This window comes from Larus michahellis, chromosome 5, assembly GCF_964199755.1.
Source record: "Larus michahellis chromosome 5, bLarMic1.1, whole genome shotgun sequence".
Taxonomy (NCBI): domain Eukaryota; kingdom Metazoa; phylum Chordata; class Aves; order Charadriiformes; family Laridae; genus Larus; species Larus michahellis.
In genome coordinates this window covers 85,004,169-85,031,600 of record NC_133900.1, presented here as the reverse complement: position 1 = coordinate 85,031,600, position 27,432 = coordinate 85,004,169, and the positions used below count along the sequence as shown (strand labels likewise).

Below are 27,432 nucleotides of genomic sequence, written 5' to 3'. Positions count from 1 at the left end.
TTAACAGTCCCACCACCTTTGTTTTTTTTGTTGAACACCAAGTTCCTAGATAACATTGTCACACTAAGGAGGTCATCTCTAAGTGGCTGTCTAATTGCATTTCACACTTCCATGACCTGAGTAGCCTGAAGCCGGTGGGGCCCTGTCAAGGCTTATTCAAATTGAAGCAGGGCAGCTTCCACAGTCCGCCTCGGGATGTTTCAATTACACACATATGCAGGACAGCGCGGGGTCCTTCCATGCTCTACGAAACATTCCCGCTTAGATTTCTTCATAAAGTGAAATTATGGTTCAGCTTTTCAAAACTGTAGAATTGCATCTAGGCTAAGAAGGGGTTTGGTTTTGGTTTTCCTTTCCTTTTGGGACATGTCGTTATCTCAGCAGGGCAGAAGTCTAAATAACATTTTTTTCCTCCCCTTACCTGCATCTAACATCCTGCAGAAGAGCACAATCATACTGGGGGAGGGGAACGAGACCACTTACGCATTTCCCTTGTCCTTGTTTCGGGAGAATTGTTTGCGTCTCCGTTTTGCAGGCCATAGCTGCTGTGAAGGTTCAGGCAGAAGACTACTGCTCACATGGTAATTTTTGAGAAGGGAAACTCTGTATCTCCTAATTCAGTTTTGCTGTAGTGGTTTTGGGAAACGCCACGGGCAGGATGCTTACTGGCCTTACAATCACCCTTTGGGATGGTAGAGTTTACACTTAAACAACTTCACGTCTTCTGCTTCTATCTGACACAATGTTGAAAACAGTAAAATTAATAGGTATTACTTCACTGATCATTTCTGTATCCATTTATTGTCCATTCAGACATGAGAAAGAGCAGTAATGTTCAGAATCATACATAGTCCAAATTCAGTATGATCCAAACCCCTGGCTTTTCTTTTTCTGTGCTCAAGACTGACAAAAAGTGTCTACAACATAAATAGTTCTATCAGTTTTTTTTCATCTTGGGCTGAAGTCTAAAAATGATAATTTTTCAAAACAAACTATGTGACATTTTCCTTTTCTGCAAAATAAAGCTTTTGCTGACATATACTCTAAAAAATATGTGAGTTTTTCTATACACAATCCTAACTCATAGGCCAAGTCTCTTTTTGAGCCCCCAAACAGCATTCCGGTATGGAGACTCCGGAGGCAGCCAGTGAGTTGTGATGAAATTCCAACACTCATCTACAAATCTGAGACCAAGAGAGAGATTGAAGTAGTAGATATGGGAAAATTATGACTTGTAACCAAAAGGTTTGGAAGTAGTAACAGATGTTTTCTTGTGTTTTTTTGCAATAAATGACTACAGTTTTCTAAAATATATTTTTAAAATACAGATTAATGAAAAGTATCCTGGTGGCAGATGATCTTAATATTTATGAATAAGCCAGTTTCTTTGGTGAATTTCATGACAAGTGTTGATATTAAAAGAGTTCAAGAACTCTGCACATATTAAATAATCTGGCTCTTGAAAACATCCACAAATCCAGAAGTGAGGATATAATGAAGTATAGCAATGGCATGACTTAAAATGTCATTTAAAAGAGCAAATTTTACCAATTCAGCTTTTCAGCGCTCTCATTGATAATGCACAACTATTACTGGCTGGCAATAAATACAAAATGTTACTTAAGTGGGATGGCCTAAGAAATCTTTTACAAGTGCAATAAATTAATAAGCTTCCCCTTTTGTGAAGGGCTGGTATTTTAATCTCATTTTTCGTTAAGAAGTCTTCTTACATTTCATGGAGATGTGCTACTGTTGTGGATATATACAAAGATGAACTTCATTAAATCATACTTGTGATTATTGACGCAACAACACATATTGGGAAGGAAATTGGTTCTCCAGTGACTTGAAGGGCTTCTGCACACTGTCCCACACCCAAACCCATTGCTGATACCTTACCACCTTCTACTAATTTGAGTGTAGGATCTGGGGGGAAAAAAGATGCTTTCTTCTTTCTATATGAGACACTTAGGACCCAAAATTCATTTTCCCTCCCATAAATTACATCTTTCATGTAAAGGTAAACTTCCCTGTCTTATCCCTGGAAGTGTTCAAGGCCAGTCTGGATGGGACTTTGAGCAACTTGGTCTAGTGAGAGGTGTCCCCCCTGGAAGGCGATTGGAACTAGGTGATCTTTAAGGTCCCCTCCAACCCAAAACATTCTCTGATTCCCTAAAAGAAAGAGAACCTGTTAATATCTGCTTGTCCAACCACAAAACTTTCCTTCATGTCCCATCCCCAGTCTTTGGGCTACTGTGTCAAGCGTGAAGCACACTGCTCAACCTAGAAATATGACCTGGTTATGCTGGTTCTAAAGATTACCACCATCAAAGAGTGGAATGTGCTAGTCTTCACCAGGAACCTAACATCACAATGGTAGCTTAAAACCAGTTTACTTAGAAAATTGAAATACAGGCAACAGAGTTGCGAACATCTCACAAAGCATACATTTACCAGCATTTGGGCACTACACAATTTACTAGCGCTTAGATTCTTCTATTTCTGTTGAAACAGAGTGTTATCATGCCTGCTCTGGGCAAAGAATGCAATAAAAAGCATAGATGGGTAGGGGTGACCTTTTCTAAATATGTGAATAAATCTGAGCCATCAAAGCGAATTCCTAGTGGATCAGTGCTTGGTGCAACACATCTATGGCATCTTTGATATGGTACTCTTGAGCTTTGAAGGGGTTTTTTAAACTTCATTGAAAGTATCATGTATTTAAACTACGTGGCTCAATGCACCTATCTAAGTTGCTTCCACTGAAGATGTGTTTGTTTTCACTGAAAATCTTTTGGTGGCTATTCTGATTGAAAATTCTTCTTTGAAATGCAGAGTTGTCGTCTGTACAAATTAGCATTTGATAACTACTGGTGCATATACTTCAAAACAACAATGTACCGGAGAACTGATGATCTCTTGGATATACTTTCCTAACACTAATATATATATTATAATGATTACTATTTGGTCACCATTGTTTCAGGTGGAAGCAGAAAATTCTCCATTTGGAAAATCAATTAAATTATTAGTATAAATTATATTCTACTGAGGTACTTATTATTTGTGGTCTTGAAACAAAAATTACATTGAAAATGTATGTTTTTCATTTAGCTATCTCTGCTGTGTTGGCAGGGTGTCATTTAATACTGAAAAAATGGCGGACAAAACCAAAAAAACCCCCTAATACAACGGGAACACTTGCTTCATTGAATATTCTCGGATTGTCCTTTTTTATAAATGTAATTCTAAGGAGACCGAAAACTGTATGGCCCTAGGATTCAATGTAAAATTTCTAGTAGCAGTAGAAATAACAATCATCATCACACACACTTTTCTTACGGAATGCATCGGTACCAAGTAACAGTCATTTTTCATTTCCCATTCCAGCGTGTGTCATACAAACCCACACTGGCGCAGAATCCCCATTCTAAAAATATCCTATGTTGAAGCAGACACAGCAGACGAGAGGCGGAAGAGCAGGGCACCAGCTCATACACTTTTTTTTTTCTCAGTGGATCATTTTCATTGGCAAAATGTCACCAAATTCGAAGTAATCTTCATTATATAAAAAAGGCAAAAATTACTCCTGACAGAAAAATGGATGCATTCACAGATATGCACAGAACGGAAAAAAAAAAAAAAAAGAGTCTGCTCCTAAACTAGCGGCGTGGCAAGGCTGTGAACACCCACCCAGAAAGGCATAGAGCGTAAAGGGATATTACTGTGGCCATGAGAGAGACACCTGAGTTCAGGTGTTTGTCTGAACGCAGCGATAGAATAGTAAAAATTCTAAGCATGCACTAAAAAGGTGCTTTTTTTATTCCAAAAACTAATCATGATATTCTACTTCAAAGGGGATCCATCAATACATTTAAAAAAAAAAAAAAAAAAAAGCTAAGAGAGAGTACTGAATTACAGAATTATATTTTAGTAGCACTGAGTGACAGCACGGAAATTGAATAACTGACACCGAGTAAGGACGGGAACGTGTTAGCAATTCGGAAGACGACTGAGCGTTGGGTGGCTTACCATAGCGATGACTGCTGCGCCAGCTCCAGCGAGAGCCACGATGAACAAGTGGAATGTCATGTTTAGCTGCAAAGGGGGACAAAAAGGCACTTTCATGGCGCTACCGTAAACAGAAACGGAACAAAAATAACGCAGAGCAAAAGAATACCTTCCCGGTGCTTCTACAGTGTTACTTCTACAAAAGTAACGGTTACTTTTACTTTTTCCAAAAGATTCTACACCGTTACTTCTACAAAAGTAATGGTTACTATTACTTTTTCCAAAAGATCGACATCACTACATGACATCGTGCTTGCGCCTATTTTGTTACAACACTCCTATCAGGGATAAAGCATAATTCTATTTAAAAATACTGTACTTAAACTATAAAATATTAAAAAACACCCGATGATTTAAAAATAAACCGTCCGGCACTTTTCTTTTCTGGTTCGTTTGTTTGTTTGTTTGTTTTCCCCTGGTTACAATACTACTTTACTAGATCTATACGTGTTCGTGGCGGTTTCTCTAGTGGCAGAGGCAGCCTAAGAAAACCCCGCTCCCCTTCGTTAGCTGTAGCTTCCCATCTTCAGATATTGATCCCCTTACCCCCCAAACTTGCCAATAAAATGTGTTCATGGTGACAGAATACAAACCAGGTTAAATAACCCCGGTTAACCACCTTCCTCACCCCACCCCATGCCCTTAAAATTATTACATCAGCTTTTAATTCCAGCGAGCTGGTTGAGCGAGCAGCCGCTGAGGCGGGCTGCACAGCAAGGGCTGCGTTTTCTTAGATGGTTTCGGTATAAAGGCAGACTGTCGACCTCCGCGCTAAGAAGGTTTATTCAAATGCAGTAAGACCCAGCGAAACATTTAGCAAAGCAGCCTCCGACTTCAAAGGCATCAAGATTTTAGCCTCTCCTTTTGTTTGAGAGAGATGTAATTTTGTTCGTCCTGCCTTCATCCCTGACCATTTAAAAACAAACCCAAAAACCCCCGCCGCTGCACTGAAATAGGTGGCCTTTGCCTAAGGGAAAAAAAATACAACAAACATACTAGGATTTATTATCCTAACACCCTGCGAGACTTGGTCAAATCCATTTCAAAGCTTCACTCCCCTGTCACAACAGTAATCGTAAGAACTTCAAACAGTGATTCATTGCACAGAGCTACCAAAAACACCCCAGTAAAAATATACACGACAAAGGAATTCTTAAAAAAAAAATATAAATTCAAGTGTATTTGGAAAACAAATGGCTGGGGAAACTGCACTGACTAAACTTGGTGTGTGGTAAAAGACTAGGAAAAGTACTTGCTGACTGGATTTTCCACTGGGATTTTATTTGATCACCATAGCTAGAATTAGAATATTAAGAGTAGGAAGAAAAAACACACCACTTACTACCTACTATAACATATTGTATGGGTTTGCCAAAAATATTGTCGTATTTATTCACCTCGTTAGAGTCACACATCTTGATGAAACTTTCTGATGTGGTGCAAACCTTCTTTTCCTCTCCAATAGTTACGATACCTGGAGCAGAAGAAATATTGACAGTGTTTAGTATTCCTAGCACGTAGCAACTTACTGCATGCGAGCCAGAAAGGCTAAGAAATACAAATTCTTGGCTGCTTTGCAGAACTTTTTTTAACAACAAAATCTGTTTTTTGTTGATGCTGGGAGGGCTGGAGCCCCTCTGCTGTGGGGACAGGCTGAGAGAGCTGGGGGGGTTCAGCCTGGAGAAGAGAAGGCTCCGGGGAGACCTTCCAGCCCCTTCCAGGCCCTCAAGGGGCTCCAGGAAAGCTGGGGAGGGACCCTGGAGCAGGGAGGGGAGCCGTGGGACGAGGGGGAAGGGTTTTACACTGACAGAGGGGAGACTGAGATGAGATCTGAGGCAGAAATTGTTGGCTGTGAGGGGGGTGAGCCCCTGGCCCAGGGTGCCCAGAGAAGCTGTGGCTGCCCCATCCCCGGAGGGGTTCAAGGCCAGGTTGGACGGGGCTTGGAGCAACCTGGGCTGGTGGGAGGTGTCCCTGCCCAGGGCAGGGGGTGGCACTGGGGGGGGCTTTAAGGTCCCTTCCCACCCAAACTATTCTGTGATTGTATGATAATTTCAGCAATCACAAAACTCACCCATCATTATCAACCGTGCACGTAATAATTTTTCAGCCATTTTTTGAAAATATCTTCATTCCAGATTTTTTATCAGCACAATAATCAAAACACCAGAAAAATTATCTACAAGCAGTAGGTACACTTACCATGGTGTTCACAAACATTCTCTACCCTCACGTGGAGAAATATGTTGTATATTGTTTTTCAGACATATTGTTCTGGTACAAAGCTTCTTTCACGAGTTTTAAAAAAGCATTACCCGAATGTATACTTGATTGTAATAATACTTTCCCTTTTAGCAAGAATAACTAGAATCTGCCACATCGTTTCCTTTAGCTAATGTCCAGATACTAAATCAAAGACTAGCCTGAAAGAAAGTGCTATAACTTGGTTATCATGAAAACTAGAACTCTTCTTCCCTATTAGTAATCAGCAGTTCTTACGCAGAGTTTACAGGAAATAGGCAGGTTCACACAATACACATTTTGTACGCTAGTTTTCTACGCACTATTTAAATGGAATTATAATAAAAAATAGGCATGAATATTAGCAAAATAAAAGGCCAGAGAAAGAAGAATTAATACTCTCAATGAGGTCCGTACAGATAATTGCCTTCTCAACTCGCCTGTCATGCAGGTGGGGGAAAAAAAAAAGTCAATAAATTTAAAAAAGATATTTTTTTTTCCCTTTGTGAAAACGATGATGTGAAATATTTTGTTTCTGGTTAAATGAAATGTTTAATGTGAACCAAACTGTTTCATTCCCAAGGAACAGAGCATTTTTTATATCTTAAAAAAAAGAAAAAAACCAATTAAAAAAATGCTGCAATTTTATCTTAGGCCAAGGCACCAAATGAGAGACTCGGGGAACTGCCCAACAAGCCTAAGACGACTCAAAGCTGCGTGGGCTGAGAAACCATCGAGGTCAGAACATCTAGATTCAAGTCAGTCTTGGGGCAGAAAGGAATTGAACTAGCACCACCAACACAAGCATTCTCAGACTTTTTTAAGACTACAAATCCCCTTTTCTCCAAATTTCCCATCCCCTCAAAACACACGTATGTGTGTACCCCCACTTGATTCTCACCCCCGCAGTTCAGGCTCTAGCCCCGCTCTCTCTCTCCAGCCTTTTAGACTGGTGGTGTCTGTATTGTTGCTCTTCACGAAGATTTTTGCAAGCAACGGATCTTCTCCTGTCCCGGTTTCCCTCTGCAGGGACAGATGATAACCTAGGATCTCACATCAACAAATCAGTGTCCTACCGCGAGATTAAAGAGTCCTTCTCCAGATAAATGACAACTTAAGCATTTTAGACAAGTTCCAGCAGAAGAGACTGTACAGAAGCCCCAAGCCAAATTTTCAGTACTCTGGGAAGAGGGACAACGTTGACTCATAGAATTGTCTAGGTTGGAAGGGACCTTTAAGATCATTGAGTCCAACCATCAACCCAACACTGACAAAAATACCACTAAACCATGTCCCTCAGCACCATGTCTGCCCGGCTTTTAAATACCTCCAGGGATGATTGGGGGTTGGACTAGATGACCTTTAAAGGTTCCTTCCAACCCAACACATTCTATGATTCTATGATGTCTCCACCACTTCCCTGGGCAGCCTCTTCCAATGATTGACAACCCTTTCTGTGAAGAAATTTTTCCTAATATCCATCCTAAACCTCCCCTGGCGCAACTTGAGGCCATTTCCTCTTGTCCCATTACCTGTTCCTTGGGAGAAGAGCCCGACCCCCCCTGGCTACACCCTCCTTTCAGGGAGCTGTAGAGAGTGATTAGGTCTCCCCTGATTCAGTATTGTCAGGCCTGGAAATGCAGCGCATCTCCAATATACGGCCTTGACGAGGGGGTAAAAGGGTACAAAGAGATACTTGCCAGTTCTTTCAGAAACACTGAAATAGTTCGTTTCAAATACATGGAAGCAAAGCAACGTGATGCTTTCTTTCGTGAAACTTTCACTTTGTATTTAGTGCTCTTCCTTCACGTACCATACTGGCGAAGGTCCAAGCAGAGATTAGCTCCGTCCACGACGGTGGCGTTTCGGCAAATGGTCCACAGGTTGAAGTACATGTAAACGGGCAGAGAAGTGAAAGCTGTAACACCAAGCCAGGCCAACATGAAGATGTATGTCAGCATAATAAACTGCAGCAAAAGAGGGAAAAACAAAACCAGCGGGAAGTTAGAACTTAACCAATACTCCATTGCAAAAAAGGAATCACAGGGAAGTGATGAACAAAAGCATTTCTGACTGTTTTTGCCTGTTTCTGCCCTTATTTAAATTATGGGTTTGGTCTGATAATCAACTCACGATCTGGTCAAAGTGAGTGATGGAGCCCCAACACGATGTTGCTGAAGAACAAGCAGTTATGCTTCCACCAGGACAAGTTTTCTCCAAGCTCCTGTCCCCCTTGGGCCAGGACTGACGCACAGCACCACTTCCGCAGTGCGGAGAGCTGTGCGCTTTGGGAAATACGTCTCTCTCCCATCGCCGCTACTCCAGAATTAAGGCAAGAGGCCACGTGGTTGTTTTCTCCGCTATCAATCATGAGGCAAAAAATTAGAATGCAATACTATAGGCTTTGCTCGCTTTTGAAATCTGGGTCTTCATAAAAACGATTCCTTACCCATGGCTGCCACAGAATCTCACCAGCAAGTCCATTCTGCATTAAACCAATGAGACAATATATTTGTCCTTTTCTTACTGTATTTAGACATATTTGGGGTCTACTTACAAAGGAATTCATCATTCAGTACAAACTAGGGTGCTTAGTAATAAACGCATTAAATTTCATGCTTTGCAACATGTGTTCTCCAAAGGCTCCACATTTTCTTGTTTATTTTAGGCTCTCCAGAGAATAGCAATCTGCTTGTAGGAGGCATCAAACTCTACTTGCCGTCAGGGCCGGTGGTTATGCCGGCACATCCAGCGTCTCTAAACACGCAGGCATGCCACGTTACTGCTCCGCTGCTAACCCGAGACGACTCGCAGAGACACCCGTCAATAACAAATTACCTTGGCATTTTATGCCGTGGAAAGGATATGAAGATGCTACATGGTTAAATGGGGAAGATAAGTCAGCCTCTAAATGTTGAATCCACATAGCCCCAAGATTTGGTGGCTTCAGAAATGCTGATCAATCTAAACACATTACTGAAACAACGAAATTTCAGCACACTAACATTTTTCTTGCTGCCTACTACAGAAAAACATTGACCGTGAATAAGAAATACGAGCTATTTTTGAAGGCTGAGTAAGCTGGTCCACAATCTGCTTAAAATTAAACCTTAAAGAGTAAACAAGGGGAAAATGGCAGACATTTTCTACTACTTCCTTAATGTAAGACCTCTCACTTCAGGTCGTCAAGGAAAATGCCTAATGTAAATACAGATTTTGGTTACGGAAATCAAATGAAGTCGGACTCCAACGGGGTGTAACTGGTAGCAGGAATTGTCAGAGGGTGGCTTGCCCGTGTGGACCTGCTAAGGAAAAGCAGTTCAAAACAATAAAAGGTTTGAATTTTAGGTGAGGTAATTTTATTACCTTGAAGTTATGGGATGGACATTCTCAAGCAATATTAAAGAGACCTTAATTTGATTTACTGTAACTCACTCCCAAAGAATATTAAATAAAAGCCATTTTAATTCTGAGGAAGCGTATTTACATAGGGATTTAATGTAGTTTAATTAATCCAGTTTAAAATTCAATTCAGATTAATTTTCCTGACTGTCCCTAGGTAGATGAGGCTTTCAGCTGTAGTTTGAAAAACTGGAGAATTTATAGCACTAAAAATAATTATCAGAAGGATGCAGGAAAAGTAAAAGATAAAGTGGAAAAAGAATAGAAATATTCTGTTTAATACTTGGGGTATCTGCTTTCTGTCCTTTTCTTTATTTAGTACTCAATGCTTCAGCTTTACCTGCCGCTTTGTGAGCTATGAGCCATTTTCATGTTTCCCTTAACATCAAACCAGTTTAAAAGGGAAACCGATGTGTCTAATTTATGTTTAAAGATTTTTGAAAATGTATTTATGCAGATAATGGCTGTCTTCCTTTCCAGCTTTTCCCAAAACCACGCTCACTAGAAAATCAACTGATAAAATAGAGAAAGTGATAGCAAAATCTATAATAAATATACACTCTTGAATGTTACGGTAGACTTCTCTGTGTGTCAGTTGCTTTATATAAGGGAAATTCTGTTCCATCTATTGCAGAGGAAACAGTCAATACAAGTAAATACTGTTCTGTACACAATCCTATTTATTTTTTTCATTATTGCTCCTTTACTCTTTTCTCTTTTTCTCTCCCTATTACAGTCTTAAAGCTAATGAGATGACATCTGGTTCGACCCCAGGCACTCATTTACAAATAATTACTTGGAAAATGACTTGAAAATGTAGATTCACTTCAGGGCTATGAATTCCCACCTAAAATGCTATGCCTCATCTTAATTTATTATCAAGCTAAAGAGTTGTACTCAATTTTTCTACAGGAGGAGCAAGAAATAAGAGAGAAGGCGCTCTGTGTGTTCTCAGAACAGCCTTTAAATTCCCAGTTTACTGTATTCTAGAAGTATTTTTAAACTAAAACCAGCCTCCTAGCTTATATTCTATGAGTTTGCCAAAACTGGGTACGTTTGAAGCCTTATTTTTGAGCCGCCTGCTAGAATTTCTGAGCTAAATAATATTTAAGAAATTTAGTACATCTTGCAGTGGAGTACACGCATAATAATTTAATGGAGAACTAAATCTTTTACATTAGTTACATTACTGAACTGTAGTAACTGTTTTTAAGACTGGGCTCTGCAAGGATTCGGGAATCTCCCTACTCTGTGATTACCACCAAATGGAGGAAAAACATCAGCCTTACTACGAGCGTTACAATTCCTCTTTAATGTCTTTTTCTTTTCTGATCTGGAGTAGGGGTGCCACTCCCTGTAGCCTTGCTTGCTTAAAAATAAGATAATACAAAGCGTTGGTCTAGCAAAGAGGGGAAAACCCAGAGCTTATTAGCCACTAAAGAAATCTGCCTTGGGCACAGAATCAGCGCAGGAGAAATCTGTGGGATGATCGCTGCCCGGAGCCACGAGAGCTGCCCGCTTAGAGAGAATCGCCTGCTTGTTTACGGAAGGGATTCTCTTTTAAAAACATGAACCTGTTCGCTTGAGTATCTCAGAAAAAAGCGAATCAAATGTTCGTTTCATTTTAAAAACATATTGTAGAAAAGGAAGAACTTCTTTTTTTTTCCTCTTTCAGTCACTTTTGACTGAAGAGCCAGTGGCCAGACATGCCCAAATTCATGTCATAACACCAAGAAGACTGGGGGAAAAGAAATAGAGAAATGTCATTTGGTTTATGTAAGAATAACTAAAATGCAAAACTTAAATCACTTAGCAGCCATGAGCTATCCCTGGAAGCTGCTATCAGTGGTATCAGCAAAGCAAACCACAAAAATGTGGCCTGGGCCATAAAACACTTTCTGCTGTAGGGGCAGGAAAAAGCAAAAGGTTGACCTTGCACAACAACTTATTAGTTTTTAGCAATAGGAGGTGTCAGCTTATAAATTCTTGTTATAATGGAATGAAATTGTAAATTTATTTTTTTTTTAAACCACAGGTGACAAAGTTTGTTGGTTTTTTTTTTATAATTTTCTCTGCCATTACAATCTTCCCTCTTTGCTCTAGAGACCTTACGCGAATTGCTTAAGGAGCCTGTTCACTCCAGGAATTAAATTCAGAACTCAGTCTCCTGAGGTTCAAAGGGATCTTCCTCCTTTGAAGCAGCATTCTGCTACGTGACAAGGCAAAGGTTTATGAAATAGCAGAACAGCATCTTAAAGAGGTATCACAGTTTGTTCTTCAATAAGCTGCGTATTGCGTTGGTAGTGAAAATTGCTTTGTCTGATCAGTTCAGTTTTCACGGTAAAATGCCAGAAACATAAACCCAAAACAAACTGTAAGTGATAGTGAAATGTGTCTACCAAATCATGAAGACAAAAGTTCACTAATCGATACTTGGTTCACATCGGGAAACAAATCTAAAGAAAGAAAAAAATCTAAATAATTGTTTGAGCAAATCAAACCTTTAACCTTTGTAGAAGTTAATTTCTGGTACCAGCACCATGGCTCGTCAAGCCCTCTTGCCAGATTTTATAAGTTTTTCATTGCCAGTAATGGCTTTCCTGAGTCACAAATTATTACAGTAAGCAAATCACCAACCCTTCTGGAAAGACTTTTTTTTATATATATACAAATATATATATATATATATATATAATCTGTTGCCCAGACCAATGTCGGCAAGTAGAGATTTCAGAAGACGTTCTGAAACGGTATGTACAGAGCACAACGGCTTTCGTGGTGGTCGTTGCTGGTTGAAATCCTGTTTCCGCTGAAAACATTACCCAAATCTATCTACTTTAATAAGATCAAGATTTCAGTTACCACTTTCTTTTTAAAATTTATGGGTACTTGTCCCATGAAAAGCACATTCATTAAATTTCAAACACTGTTCTTCTTTTAGTTTTGTTATAAATATTTTAACACCCCTGAAGAAACATTATGTGACTGCTTCCGCGACCCTGGGGACAGAGACAGTGAAACCATATCTAAAAGGTACTGCTGCCGCAGAGATGAGTGGAGGTGAGAAGAAAGCAGACTCCAGTTGTTTTATTGTATGAGGACACTGCTGCTTACTACAAAAAAATAATAGAGAAATATAGCAAGAAATTCAGCAGTGCCTGAATAAAACTTAACTCCAGAAACCTCACGTTGCCAGGTAATTTTATCTTTGTTCCAAACCACTCGGTACTTACATTTACACTTACTCTCAGTTTTGTCATTTACTTATTTTATATGAACTCCCTGACATGAGCTCTCAACCCAGAGAGCTGGAAGGAGACCTACGCCTTGTGTTAGTGCATCTCATCTAGATTTATTGTCCTATGACACACGCACAAAAATTCACGCTCTACTCTCAACCTGATGATTGAAGAGGTTCCTTCCAAACCTCTTCACAGGCTCAGAAATCCTCACGGACAGTTTTTGCCAGAGATCAAAACTGCGTCTACAGAGACCATGTTCCTCCATTCTGCCAAAAGCCTCTTAGGCTTCACTGCGAAACCCTGCCAGTGCAGGTCATCACCTGAAGACGAGCCCAGGAGGAGCGTGGCTGCCTCTGACTGGAATAACTGGGAGGCACCTGCCCTCCACAGTGCGTTGTGTAGTCCTGGTTCCCAACCGCATGCCAGAACAAGGTCCCGTGTGTCATTTGATGGCAACCCGAAGCATGAGCAGGAAGATCTTTTCAATTTCTTCCTGAATTGCCCTGTCTCTCTAATAAAACATTCACATTTAGTCATCTAAAGATTTCATTTCGATACTAATAAGAAAGTCTTTAGCTTTAGCACTTTGCCCAGCTTTAAATTCATAAATGACCTTTGGCTTTCAGGCCTTCTGCCTCAGTCTTGTCCCGCTTTCCTGGGAAAAATTCCTCTGAGCGAACGCTACCATTTCCTTACCCTGGGCACATTCTGCATAAACCCATTTACATACTCTTCTTAAATTATTCATTGCAGTCACCACACATTTTCTCAAGTGGTGAACTTTGTCTGGATGAAGTTGTACTGAGAGCTCTTTCTGCAGTTGACAAAAAGTCAGAGTTAAAAGCAGTACACGTGTTCTTGCCTCGGAGCTACTGCTTGTTTGCCTTCAATTTTCTATAATGCAAGGTTCTGCCTATAGTCCAGCCTCAGTAACCTCCTTTGATCAATACATTTTTATCATAGTTTAGTGTAAATATTAGATATTTTGTTCCTGTCCATCATCTGTATTCTTACCCTACAGGCGTTTAGTTCTTTTTACTTTTGGAAGGCCCAGAATTCATCCAACAGAATTTTGCACTTTTAAAGAAGAATCTCTACATAAATACTTCAACCTCTTCCCAATGTTTTTTGAACGGGATCTTAAATGTTTAGTTCCCCATATGCAAATACTAGAGAGGACAAGTAGAAAACTCACTGAGTTCCTTTAGGAAGGATTTTACCGTTGCAGACCTAAACCAGCCTTTTCTGCTTAATTAAAAATGTTAGGTTGTCCAGAACCAGCAATACTATTCTTATTTTTTTTACATCTAAATAAATCATGTTTCCTTAAGTGGTCAAAATGAGAAATTGAAAAAAAAAAAATTATAAAGATGTCTTTAGACTCATTGATGTATCAAAACTTAATATGTTACAGATCATCCCTCGCCACCCTAACCAAGCGCTCGTGGCATTCGTACACCCTCTTCTTGCACACGATATGAAATCTGAATAAGCTGAAGAAGGAGTGTTAAGTTACTCACACCCCAACGGCCTCTTCTAACATTCTCATGTCTGCACTAACGAGCACCTCCTACATTCATACCTCATTCCTGAACAGAAGTAAAAGATGAAGCAAAAGTATTTCAACCTATCTCATTTTACATATAATGCTGCTGGGAGAAAGAGACCGATGTTCTGATATTACCACTATGTGCACTATAAATCACAGAAAACACACACAAACTCTTTTCTGCTTGGTCTAAAATATCACTCTCATTGCTAACAATCACTTGTTGGACATTCATTATTGCCTCTCCAGAACACGTTCATCCTCTCTCTTTCTCTCTGACATATTATATTCCTAGGCACAGCTCCAAGAGTGTTGTTGAAACATGGATACATTTCATGCCACGCTATTACTGTCATGTGCCTGATTCTTCTTGGCTTGCGTTCAAGTCAACTGCTTCAACAGGAAAAACAAGCCAATATTGGTCCAAATTTCTCTTCATAACGGTACAGACTTCTCAGGTTTGCCTAATTGCAAATTGTCCACATCCTAAGTACTACCTAACGTGTCATTCCTTAGATCGTTAAAATCTGTTACCAGAACATTAAACCCCTGAAATCCTAAATTTTGAAGCATCTGTTTTATAGAACTGCTTTGTTTGCTGTTTTTTTTTAATGTTTTTCTTCTATAGACGTTAAAAGTGTCTGTATTTATGTAGTGTAGTATTTATGTAGAGATGTGAAATACTTCACTTAAAAGTGAAGTATTTGTGTAGAGATTCTTCCTTAAAAGTGCAAAATTCTGTTGGACGAATGAATTCTGGACCTTCCAAAAGTAAAAAGAATTAATCACTAAAAGATTAAAAAGTGATTTGGACAAAATTAGAACCAATTCTTACTGTTACTTTCTGCTTTTCATCTGCACATATGTTTTTCTAACATTTCCTTCAGATGGGCATTTCAAGGTTGAAATATTCTACGCATGAGGTCTATTGCCTTGTAACTATTTAGATGCCTAAAAAAGTGGGTTTACTTTCTGATTTACTCTGAATTGATTTACTGGTAACAGTAGGGGAGGACCACAAACTGTATGAGAAATACAAAAAGAAGATTCTCTAACAGATTGATTAATTTTTTGAAACTTCACTTTGAAAACAAATCCACTCACTATCAGCACATACTCAGCTTGAAGAAGATGGCTTTGCATTGACGCAAGGCTAGGTTTTCCCTGGAGATTTATAATTCATCTTGAAAACCAATTATACTTATATATACATATATACAATTATACTTGGCTTCCTTATAAACCAATTATACTGATTTTTTTAATATATATTTCTGAATCTTCTTTAGAATATTGATGGGTTTGTAGCATTCTGCTGCTTAAAGTTGTTAGCATTCATTATTTTATATGACCTTCAGGCAAGACTATCATTTTTGTAGGCTTCGGAAGTCCTACAGAGAGCATTGGATTTTACCTGCTATTGAACAGCAGCAGAATTTACTATTTAATTTTATAATCTTCCAGATAGGAATTACTTTTTCTCAAAATATATATGCTTATATTTTCACGTTCTCAACATTTTCCTCCTCCGTTTTGTTTTTCTTTTTAGTGGTGTTTCTAACACTTTGATGTACTCTCTGGGAATACAGCAAAGCTATTGGTTTTGTATTTAAATATGATTATGGATGAATAATCTGGTTTTAAAAATGCTTTTTTAAAAACTGGAGTAGATATCTTCATTAAATACTGGTTCTTCATGGGTTCTTCAGATTGTGTTCGTGCCACATAACTATTCAATTCAATGACATAAAATATGAAAAACAATCAGTTCTACCATGACCCGCTCCCAGCCAATGTAGGCAGGTCCTAGCAGTAAATCTTCCAGGTATTTTGCTTCCAAATTGCTGATAATCTATTTAGAAAAAACCACAATCCCTACTGTAATGGTTTCCAGTGATGACAAGTTTTCTGTACACAGAAAAAGACAACAGCCAGCTGGGAGACGACTGCGCGATACAGATTGTTTACATTTTTCTCCTTGCCAAGACTGTGATTTTTGTTTGGGAATTTTGCACAGTCTATCCTTGCGAACAAGGCAGTGAAGCTTCAACTAGAAAGCAGAAATAATACTCTTATAGCTCCTTTAAGCAGATGTGTCACTCAAAGGGAATGCTTGGCTGTCAAAAATAAGAGCACGCGTTCTTTCCTGATTTGTCTTAGTGGGGCTTGAGAAGCCTCGGAGAGAATCAAGGGGCGGGGACCTCCCTTTCGCCTTTGCTGTCCTGCCAAGCAGTGAAGGTCAATAACATGGCTTTTAATCAGCCAGGGGATTCTAGAAACGTGACCTTGCATGTTCAAGCTCTTCAGCTGAAAGATGTATTGATAAATATACTCTGGTTTGCTAAGTCTAACCAGCCAAACTTGAATGCGAATCACCGCGCACGAATAAAAGGGTACAAGCAGTGAGGGGAAAAAACAAGTTTCCCTCCTTCTTCCTGGGCAAGCAACACCAAAAAAAATATTTGCAGTGGTAACTATGAACTGATAAGGCATCAATAGGAAGATGCAGTTGATACGAAGAACAAAAAAGCTGTAAATGGTTTCTGTGGATTTTGTGGATAGTAACTTTAAGTGGGAGAACTGAAAAAAAACAAGCAGGCTAGAAACCGTTGGGCATGGATAAAGGACACATCTTTGACCATAAAACTGTGAATTTATGGTAATGTCACTGACATCCCCAGGTTTAAATAACTATAAGAAGAGGAAGGTGTCCAGATTCAGGGAAACAGAATAGAGCAGGCAGGTGAGAACAAGGTTCAGGGAAAACCATGATCATCTGAGAAAGCATTCAAGTTAAAACTGGGAAGGATTACCTGAGCCCGGGGGAAATAAAGCTGTCATCTTGAAGTATTTGTGGTGCTTCATAACAGAAAGGAAAAGCCCGTGGAGAAGGTGTAACAGCTCCCAGAGTCAAGCACACTTTGGAAATGTATGACAGCACATTCTCAGAAAACAGCTGCATTAAAAACAAACCTACTTATTGCCTGAGCTTACACGGCGAGGAAAAATTCTGTCCTCCATGTCAAAGACACGCTGACAGCACAATCTGAAGCAAAACCGTTTTGTCCAGTTTATCACCGGCGATACCCATTCCGTCAGCGAGCGGCGCGAGAAGCTGAGAAGCTGGCGGCAAGGCACGTTAGGCTGTCTGGCACACGGCGCTATTGAAGGAAGCAACGAACACTGCGGTCAACAAGAGGGCTGTGTACAAAACACATGGCAAGTTATGTGAGAGGAGGAAAGATCGGGCGAAAGAGTGATTTTAGAAGTGTGATATCCCCGAGCGAGAAAATCTGGAAGTATAAAATAAAGAAAAATAAAACCACCTGGCCAGATTACAGAAATAAGACAGACCAAAAGTAGAGTCAGCATCTAGAAATATATACCGAAACAATTTCTGAGCTCACTGCAAAAGATTTCTAAAAGTATTACAAATAGAGGAAAAAAAAAAAAAAGGAATAACCTGCATTCTTCTTTCTTTTGAAGAAACCATCTGTATATTAACAATGTAGTTGGGAGAGTAATGGCATAAAGATGAGAGAGTCTCTTCACCGCTTGGGTGAGTTCTGAAGTACTGCGAGGGCTTCTCCTTCCTATGTCAAAAGCAAGCACAGACTACACAGGACCCAGTCCTCTCAAAAAAAAAATCCACCACTGGTCTAGTACCCAGAGATAAGATGACTTCCAGAAACCTATAAAATCATTAACATGTTTTATTTTACTTACGAACTCCAGCAGTGTCTGGATAGCAAACGTTACTCACTGAACTCCAATTAAAGGGACCGAGCGGGATACACCCTACTAAATTTAGGCAGGTTAGTGAAGTGCTTAATGTAAAGGACCCAACTTCAAAGACTTGAGGGTTTATCCTCTTTGCAGAAAATAGGACGGTCACTTGCAGAAAAATTCATTTTATCTGAGAAAGCCTTGCTAACCCTCTGCTAAGTACGGAAGGAGGCCTTCTCTAGGCAACTTTAGCGACATTGCTAGTTAGGTGGGATACAGCTGTGTGGCGATATATTCCTTCTGAAATTAGCTTCTCCGTCATTTTCTAGGTCATTTGTGGCTATAATTCCTGACTCTGGATTTTAACTATGCAGTCTGAAAGGTGGTGGAGCACCATGCAAAACTCACCTTCCCCATTTCCCACGTCAGTGCCTGAAACTAGTGAGGGTGTTCGCTACGTAAGATTTATGGGGACGGGAGGTTTGTTAGACGCTTTCCTTATTTAAGATTGGATTAAGGGATCCCAGCCCCATGAGTGCATCTGCTGCCTTGGAGAGAAGGTTCTTCACTTCTCATAAATGCTGCAGCAGCGGCATGAAGCATCCTGCATTCCTCAGAGGCTGCAGCATCCCATCAGGAGGAAGGTCCTTCTCTCTGTCAGCTCAGCATTTTGCCACCAGAATATCCAGAGATGGTATCTGGTTTGTGGAAACGAGAGCTTCATTTCTAGCATTGAGAAGCGATGCATCCTTTGTGGGTGGAAAAGCCAGCCGAGCCGGCATGGAGCTCTCTTCCTCCTCTTACACAAAGAATCAAAGGTCAACACCACCTCGGGAATAACCGGTCTGGTACGGGCAAGACGCAACGACAAGCTCACATCCCTTGCAGAGGGTTTTTCACAACATTTGCAAAGCTTCCGTTGTTTTTCTTGCAAAATAAAATCTGGAAATAATTGTGAAAGTTCACACTTTAGTTTAAGCACCCAAAAAGCAGGGGTCAAAGAACACACAGGTATTCAGGTAGCCAAAATAACTTTAGAATCATAGAATCATAGAATCATTTAGGTTGGAAAAGACCCTTGGGATCACCGAGTCCAACCATCAACTCCACTCTACAAAGTTCTCCCTTACACCATATCCCTTAACACCACATCTAAACGAGTCGTAAACACATCCAGGGATGGGGACTCCACCACCTTCCTGGGCAGCCTATTCCAGTGTCTGACCACTCTTTCTGGGAGGAATTTTTTCCTAATGTCCAGCCTAAACCTACCCTGCTGCAGCTTGAACCCATTCCCTCTTGTTCTACCGCTAATTACCTGTGAGAAGAGACCAGCACCAACCTCTCTACAATGGCCTTTCAAGTAGTTGTAGAGAGTGATGAGGTCTCCCCTCAGCCTCCTCTTCCTCAAACTAAACAGTTCCAGCTCCTTCCATCTCTCCTCATCAGATTTATTCTCCAGGCCCTTCACCAGCTTCGTTGCCCTCCTCTGCCCTCGCTCCAGCACCTCGAGATCTCTCTCATATTGAGGTGCCCAGAACTGGACACAATACTCCAGGTGTGGCCTCACCAGTGCTGAGTACAGGGGGACAATCACCTCCCTCCTTCTGCTGGTCACACTATTTCTAATACAAGCCAGGATGCCATTGGCCCTCTTGGCCACCTGGGCATGCTGCTGGCTCATGTGCAGCCGCTTGTCAATTAGAACCCCCAGGTCCTTTTCTGCCAGGCAGCTCTCCAGCCACACTGCCCCAAGCCTGCAGCGATGCATGGGGTTGTTGTGGGCCAAGTGCAGGACCCGGCACTTGGCCTTGTTGAAGCTCATACCGTTAGCATTGGCCCATCGGTCCAATCTACCCAAGTCTCTCTGTACAGCCTCCCTATCCTCATGTAGATCAACACTCCTGCTTAGCTTCGTGTCATCTGCAAACTTGCTGATGATACACTCTATGTCCTTATCAAGGTCATCAATAAAGATGTTAAACAGAAATGGTCCCAACACCGAGCCCTGAGGGACACCACTTGTGACCGGCCGCCAGCTGGATTTAACTCCATTGACCACCAATGACTTTCAAAGGCAGAAAAATCCCTTTCACTCATTAAAATAAAAGGTTCCTAAATACTAAAGATACAGAAGATATGTTAGTCAGTGCCACTTAGAATATAAAATATCTTTCTCTAGAGGTTTAACGTGTTTCTTTAAGAGGTAAGATACAAAGAAATAGAAATACAACTGCCAGGATGAAATCTTTATCCAAAGTTTTCTGATGAAATAAAAAGAAACGATTTACCATTTCATAGCCTAAAATTTTCACGGGTAAAATTTTTCAAGGAAAAAAAGCCTCATTTGTGTTTCTTCCTTCTTATTTTTATAGCCTCCGTAAGCGGGCGTTTTCAAACAAGGTGTAAATGCAGCTTTCCGTGACCGAGCTCGCTGACTATAGATAGGAAGGGCATTAAATCGCCAATATAGCACCAGTGGCACAGCTGGCGTCAGGCCTGCCTCCCATTCTCCACGAATCACGCTGCAGCACTATTACATATAACTCTTTAGTTAATTCTCTAAAAGCATGTTCGGGCGTTGAAAAATGGAGACTAAAAACCCAGCCACCCCTCCTCGAATGTGACTGCAACTGTTATACCCCTTTGGTTCTACTTTTCACAGTAAATTAATTCCAAAAAACGCTGCTGAGGAGCCTCTTCCCGGGCGCTTTCACAGGCCCCCTCTCCCATCCCAGAGGGAATGACCTGCACGATTCCGGATGCCCACAGGGCCCGATTAATCATGTGTACGATCACTGGAAGGCTTAGGTGGAACTAATTCTTTTTCCTTTACTTCAGGCGAAAAAAAATTCCTTTCGCCCGTACAGAGCTAGAAAGCGAGTTAGTCAGAGTCAGGGAGGGCCCATGAAAAGTTTCTGTAGATGTTGGCTTTCCTTCCTAAATGCCTGCTTTTCAAGGAATATTTTAATAAGAAAGAAAAAAAAAAAAAAAAAAGATGTTACTTTGCAGATTTCCAGCGAGAAATACAGCTTGTTCACACCAAGTTAAAATGAGCTTGTCCTCCTTGAAATTTTTTGTTGGTATTTTTTCCTCCCTTTTCCCAATAGGTTTAGTCACAGATGTAATAAATATGCTCATGAAAACTATTAATGAGAAGTAATTGATGACAATGGTAAAGCAGAAGGACTTCGTTTTCAGACCTTAACATACTAACCGGTATTTAGAAAGACATCAGCGAATTTGATGGGAAATCGTTGTCACGACTGGATTTTCACAAAGGTATTTTTGGTGTGGAGCCATTTTGTCATTTTAATTCTTCAAAAGCACACCCATCCTGCGTGTCCATTTCTCTTAGTATTAAGGTATTGCTAAAGGAAGCCAGCTCTTTAGTCTTTGACAGCTTAGATTTTAATATTTACAAAATTACTACCTCGAATTTCTATACCAGAAAGTTTGCTTGCAACACGCAGTATCTGCCAGTCCTCTCATTTTGGCAACTGTACGTTACAGAATTGATGACAGCAAATTTGCAGAGCAGTAGAACAATCTGGGCCTGACACCCGAGGATACCGATTAGGCTCAATTTACTTCTCCACTCGTCTTTCTGTTGTTCTTGGAACCTATTTCTTCACATCGTTTGCATGATTTAAGGAACTAGATAAATTATAAACGTGTCACTGCTGGACTGAAACATCTTCTATTTCCAAATGTCGGGTTTTTTTTAATGGAAGCTGCTATTTCTCACTTAAGGATTTTAAATACGAAATAAGCAAAATAAACCCAGTCAAAAAGGGCCTCAAGTTTTAATTGAAAAAAATGCGGTATATACTGTCATACTCTCAAACCTCTAAGAGCACAGAAGTTAAAACCAGAATAATAACCCCAAACAGCTCCAGACATTTGCATAGCAACCTTACTGATACAGCATCAGAATAAGACAAGCAATCGAACAGATTTTTTTGCTTTTCCAGGGAAAAGAAAAAACTTCCACTGACTTCAAGAATAACAACAACAACGTATTTAACTCAAAATAATTGTTGCCTTGTTTTAATTGTGGTCACAAACAGTATACAGCCTTAACCTTAGCTGCAAAATGGGACAGCCAAGGTTTCTTAAAGTAAAAAAAAATAAATTACAAATTACTGATGAGGAAAGTAACAGGCTGAAGGAATTAATTTGATGAATCATTAATAATAACCGTGATATTAACCGTAGAATAGATGCTTAACTGTTCATTTCTTCTAGACACGTGCTACAGAATGACAGTTTATACTGCCAGGGCATCCAAGCCGAGAGGACGCAGCTTTGCTCTGCTGCAACACCGAGGACAGGCTTTTATGGGAGCTGTGAAGAAAAAAACAACGTTCGGAAAAATGTGCTGCTCTGTACAGAATTTGAAGTAGCTTGGTGGGTTCTCACTGAATATGGATTGGAGGTTCCTTTCCAGGAGATGAAAGCAGTGTTGGTATAAGCAACGATTGTTCCCTCTTTAAAATGTTCCCAGTCTTTATTTGTATATTTATTTAAGGGCTTCAAAACAACACTTAGTCGAAGTGCCAAAATCATACAGTGACATCTGACAGCAATAAAGGAAAAAAAGATGAAAAAGCAACATTGCTGTGGAGCATGTTACGTCTGTGTAGGGAGGGCATACCTGCTGTATTCCCCAGTTTCCAGTTTTGTAGGTTAACTGTGTCCAGTTTAACCTTAAATGTCAGTTTAACCTTAAAAAACCAGTTTTGATAATTTTAAGTGTGCCTGGAAAATGTTCTCTGTCGCTGAGGTTTGTTCCCAGTCAGCAATTTTAGTATGAGAAACCTCCATTTAAGTCCCAGTACAAATCAGAATTTTTTTGAATCTAGCATTGCCATGGTCGTAAGTGAACGGTCTCTCCAAACCAGAGATAAGGTAGGAGTAAATAATGGGCTGTTTGCCTTTTAAAATCAAAAGAAAAGCTGATGACAGGTCTCAGCCGGAGAGGAACAGGCAGGATTTCTAAATGAAAGCGTTAGTAAGAAAAACCTTTCTTTCTTGCCCAGTACCACTGAAGGCATGACACACTTTTAGTCCTGTCCCGAACAGCTTACGTTGCTGAGAGAATAAGCTTTCCCATTCAACTGGTGGAATTAATTGCTCCTAACTGCAAAGAGACTGCTCCTAATCGCATAGAGAGCATTTCTAACACTCTATTTGCCTTTTCTATAATTTGTAACCGCTAAACTGAAGTATCAGAAAATATTTAAGTAACAAAACCCCAAAAATAAACATCGCAAGGCACTACAAATATCCAAAACGTGTTGGAATTGTCATAAGTGCAAAAGCTTTCTTAACCACTTACCCAGGCGCTGACACATCGGCCGCAAGTGGTGATTTTGAAATCCCCGTAGAGATCCTTGATGGCACCAGTTGTAAAGAATCCCTCCACCATCAGCAAAATGCCATATACAAAGAAAGCAGCTGCTACACCATATATCACGTACTTGAAGATGTCAATCCTGTAGAGGAAAAGCAAAAATTATTTATCGGCATAAATGTTTAAAGCTGACTCTGAAATTTCAGGGTGAGATAATCAGACCCACTAAGCCTCAAAGTTTCTGCACTGGATTCAACTTAGGAATGAACTTTGGAATAAAAGAGCCTTTATATAAGAAACACTGGGCTGTTTAATTTCACAAAACGTAAAAATGGATCTGTGTAGGGAAGGCAGCACAGTTTATCGTAATAATTTAAAAGTCGGTTAATTCTCATTTTATTTTTCCTTTAAATACATTAGCAAAGAAAAAAAAAAAGAAAAAGGACAATGAAACAAGAATCTGACACATCTCCTGAGTAGCACATTGTATCCAGCACTTAGGTTATAGAAAAGGTATTTTGTCACAATCTTCCATAAATCTTCCTACACGTACAGGTAGTTTTCAAGCTGCAGTGCCAATCTCTGCTGTGCCAATCTCTGCTATCTTCTCCTCATTATTATTTTTCCACTTATTCTCCAATGGACAAAGTGTCTGACACAGAATAATAAAGCCATCAAGAGAGATCCTTAACTTCAAACCGGAAAGATGTTATTGGGAAGGTAATAAGGTCAGATCATCCGGCGTTCTTCTATAATGGGGCTTTGAAAACATCATTTCACAGACGTAAAGCTCAAGAAATGGGTGGCTTACAGTGTAACGTGCAGACCCTGAGAAGGCCAAATTTATTGCAAAGAAGATTACCCGGATTGTCATGTAGTTGTCCTGCCCAGCACTGTCCAGAAGGTCAACAGTGGCTCAAGGAGACTCTGACTCCTAAATGTTCTCCCATGACCAGGTTTTGTGAAAAGCTCTTTGAAAGCACCTCTCTGCTCCAAGTGTCTGGTCTACACTGGGAAACATTCCTAGTGACCATTGCCGTGGATCAGCAGGTTTCAATGTTTCCTGCTTGGACCTCTCTAAAAAACCAGCCCCAGTAAGCTTCCAGTTTATCAACATGACACAGCAGGAGTTACACAACTCCTCATAAAATGGTAACATGCAGGTGTAAGATGTTAGTAAGTTTGTCATATTGTCCAGGTCAAGATAGCGACAGCTCACAACAAAGTAGGACAAAAAATAAGCCAGAGATCCATTAGGATCTTCAAGATTGATTTTGACATCTACCAAACCACTATGCAAACCGGATGTTTCTCAAGACATAAAGACTAATTTTTTTTTGTTATTAAAGGAAATATTTAACGATAACATTTCTTTAGGATCTCAGTTTTCATCATCACCCAAAAGACAACTATCAGGACATGTTTTACATGTACAATACAATAACAAAGCTCAAACCCCCATTAAAACATCTTTGAGTTTGGATGGTTTTCGAGAGATTCCAAGTCAGATTCAAGTTTACAGCTGATATTTCAGGTGTATGACTGTGTCTACAACTTCACTGAATGTATCTTAAGTTTGCATTAGTCTCATAAAAACACAATTAAACTTGTGACTTGATTGGGAGTGGGAGAAGTATTAGAAATGAACGCTCTTGGCACCTACTGGAGCGTTTTTCAGAACGTGATAACTGAAGGGTCGTGGAACGAGACACGATGTGGTTTGCCCTGGCATTCCAATAACAAAGCCCTCTCAGCTTTCCTCTACATCACTTTTTCTCTCCTGCTCAAGTGAAAACGAGGGTAAACTGATATCTGTATGGAATAGATACATGAAATATCCACAACGGCGAAGCAAATTTAACGCTATAGGCACTATTGGATGATGCAAAGATGCAATTTATTTTAATAGATAGAATTGCTGATTGCATTGTAAAAATCTCATTTCCCTAATTTTATAGTAATTCAGCCAGTGTAACACTATTTTAACAGGAAAATGATCTTCTGAGCCTATCTGGTCATTATCGATGAAAATAAACTTATAAGAACCCAGCAAACAGAAACTTTGGAATTATTCCCTGAGATCTCTTCCAGTTCCGACATTATACACCTTATAAAATTGTGACGTCCACCAGTGGCTGAAGCCTGGGAGCTCTGCCAGCAGCGGCTCCTCACAGACCCCAGCGTACTCGGGGATGGAGAAACGACCAGCTCTTGTTGCCCTAAAGAGATTAAGGCTTTTGGGAAGTCCAAAGACTATTTCAGCCCTTGCAACAGCCCTTTAAACCATCTGTGCTGAGCCTCCCACTGAGCCGCTTGTATCAAAAAGCGTACCAAAAGAGCTCTGCTTTTTCCTCAGCCTTATGTGTAACCGAAAGAATAACTTTCACTTAAGCCTTCTACAGGGAAAAAATATATATATAGCTATACACTAGTCAAATATAGAAATCAATTTCTTCCTCGTATACCCTCTGCAGAGAGAAATAGTAAAGTCTCCACCGATCAGAGCACATGAGATGAAAAAGCCAGATTTACTCCAAGAAGAAAGGATCTTGTAGAATGGAAAGAGTAAAAACATAAAAAAAAATTGTGGAACAATCAATCAACTGCCTCTTTAACCATCAGATAGAATTGTATTGCAATATAACTACATTTAGTGCGCGCTGTATTTAAAGAAAACATATTGCAACAGTAACATTTTATATACATTTAATTTTTTAAATAGTGTTGGTATCAAATTATTCTGGAGTATACAATAAATTTCAGATAAACTTTGATTTTCCAGCGACATTAGAACAGACAATAAAATACGGGCCTTGTAAAAGGGAGATTGCCTTTCTTTAAAATAAAAATGTGATTCTTTGGGGATGAACTCAGGGAGATTAATTGCCATCTGTGTTTCAGCAAAGTCTCAAATGCTGCAGACAGAGCACGAGAGCAAGCCGGGCGGTAGAAGGGAACGGCAGGCGGGGTGATGAACAGGAGCCAAGGGGCGCGATGGGTGAGGACAAAGGAAAAGGACAATCAGGGCTCGCACTTGCGTAGGCTGAAATGGGAGGAACGAGGAGGGTACGGAGCAAAGGAAGAACAGACAAAACTGTAAAGATAAAATTTTGTACTCCTGAAGTACATTAGGTGAAGACTAAAGCTACACTAAATGAACAATAAGAAATCATAGAAGCGTAGAATTATCAGAGTTGGAAGGGACCTTAGAGACCACCTCGTTCCAACCCCCCGCCATGGGCAGGGCCACCTCCCACTGGACCAGGTTGTTCAAATCTTGCCTACCTATTCACTAACTGCGGGACTCCTGTGGATATTTTATAGAGTCATGAAATGTTTCTATTAAAGGCAGACAATGAAGATTGTGAAGATAAACCTGATTTTAACAAATTTGCGTTGATCGTGCAGTCTTCACATGTTAACCTAGGTTGCTGGGTAGAATAAGCGGAATGTCTATCTAAATGTAAATTGATGGTGAAAAACATCTTGAACCTAGCAAAAGCCTTTTATTTTTTACAGAATAATCTAAAACTGTCCTAATCTTGTAGAGACTCCATGGGTTCCAGATCTGATTTTCCTCACAACACGATTTTCAGAAATGTTAAAACCAGAAACATACTGTTTTCAATTTGCGATTGAAATCAAGCTGATCTTTCAATTTTTAGTTCCTTTTCTGCTGCTGGGTCATTAATTATTGCATATTAAGCGGACTTCCTAATTCATTAATCTGAATCTGGAGTCCATCCGACAAGATGAATATTAAAATAGCTCTAGAGAAAACACTTTCTTCCTCTGACAGAAGGTACTGATGGAAGCCATCACTGGTACCATCTCCAGGAACAGGCTGT

At 40.0% G+C, this 27,432-nt stretch overlaps 1 protein-coding gene across 1 annotated transcript in view; it reads right to left on the bottom strand.

The window, feature by feature from the left end:
* Nucleotides 1-27,432, bottom strand: part of GPM6A (glycoprotein M6A) — a 136,163-nt gene that overhangs the window by 6,066 nt on the left and 102,665 nt on the right. The window contains exons 3-6 of the mRNA XM_074588429.1: nucleotides 23,570-23,726; nucleotides 8,123-8,276; nucleotides 5,469-5,545; nucleotides 4,033-4,098 (exon numbers count right to left, since the gene is read on the bottom strand). Coding sequence (XP_074444530.1) covers nucleotides 4,033-4,098; nucleotides 5,469-5,545; nucleotides 8,123-8,276; nucleotides 23,570-23,726 — 454 coding nt within the window. The remainder of the gene's footprint in view (nucleotides 1-4,032; nucleotides 4,099-5,468; nucleotides 5,546-8,122; nucleotides 8,277-23,569; nucleotides 23,727-27,432) is intronic.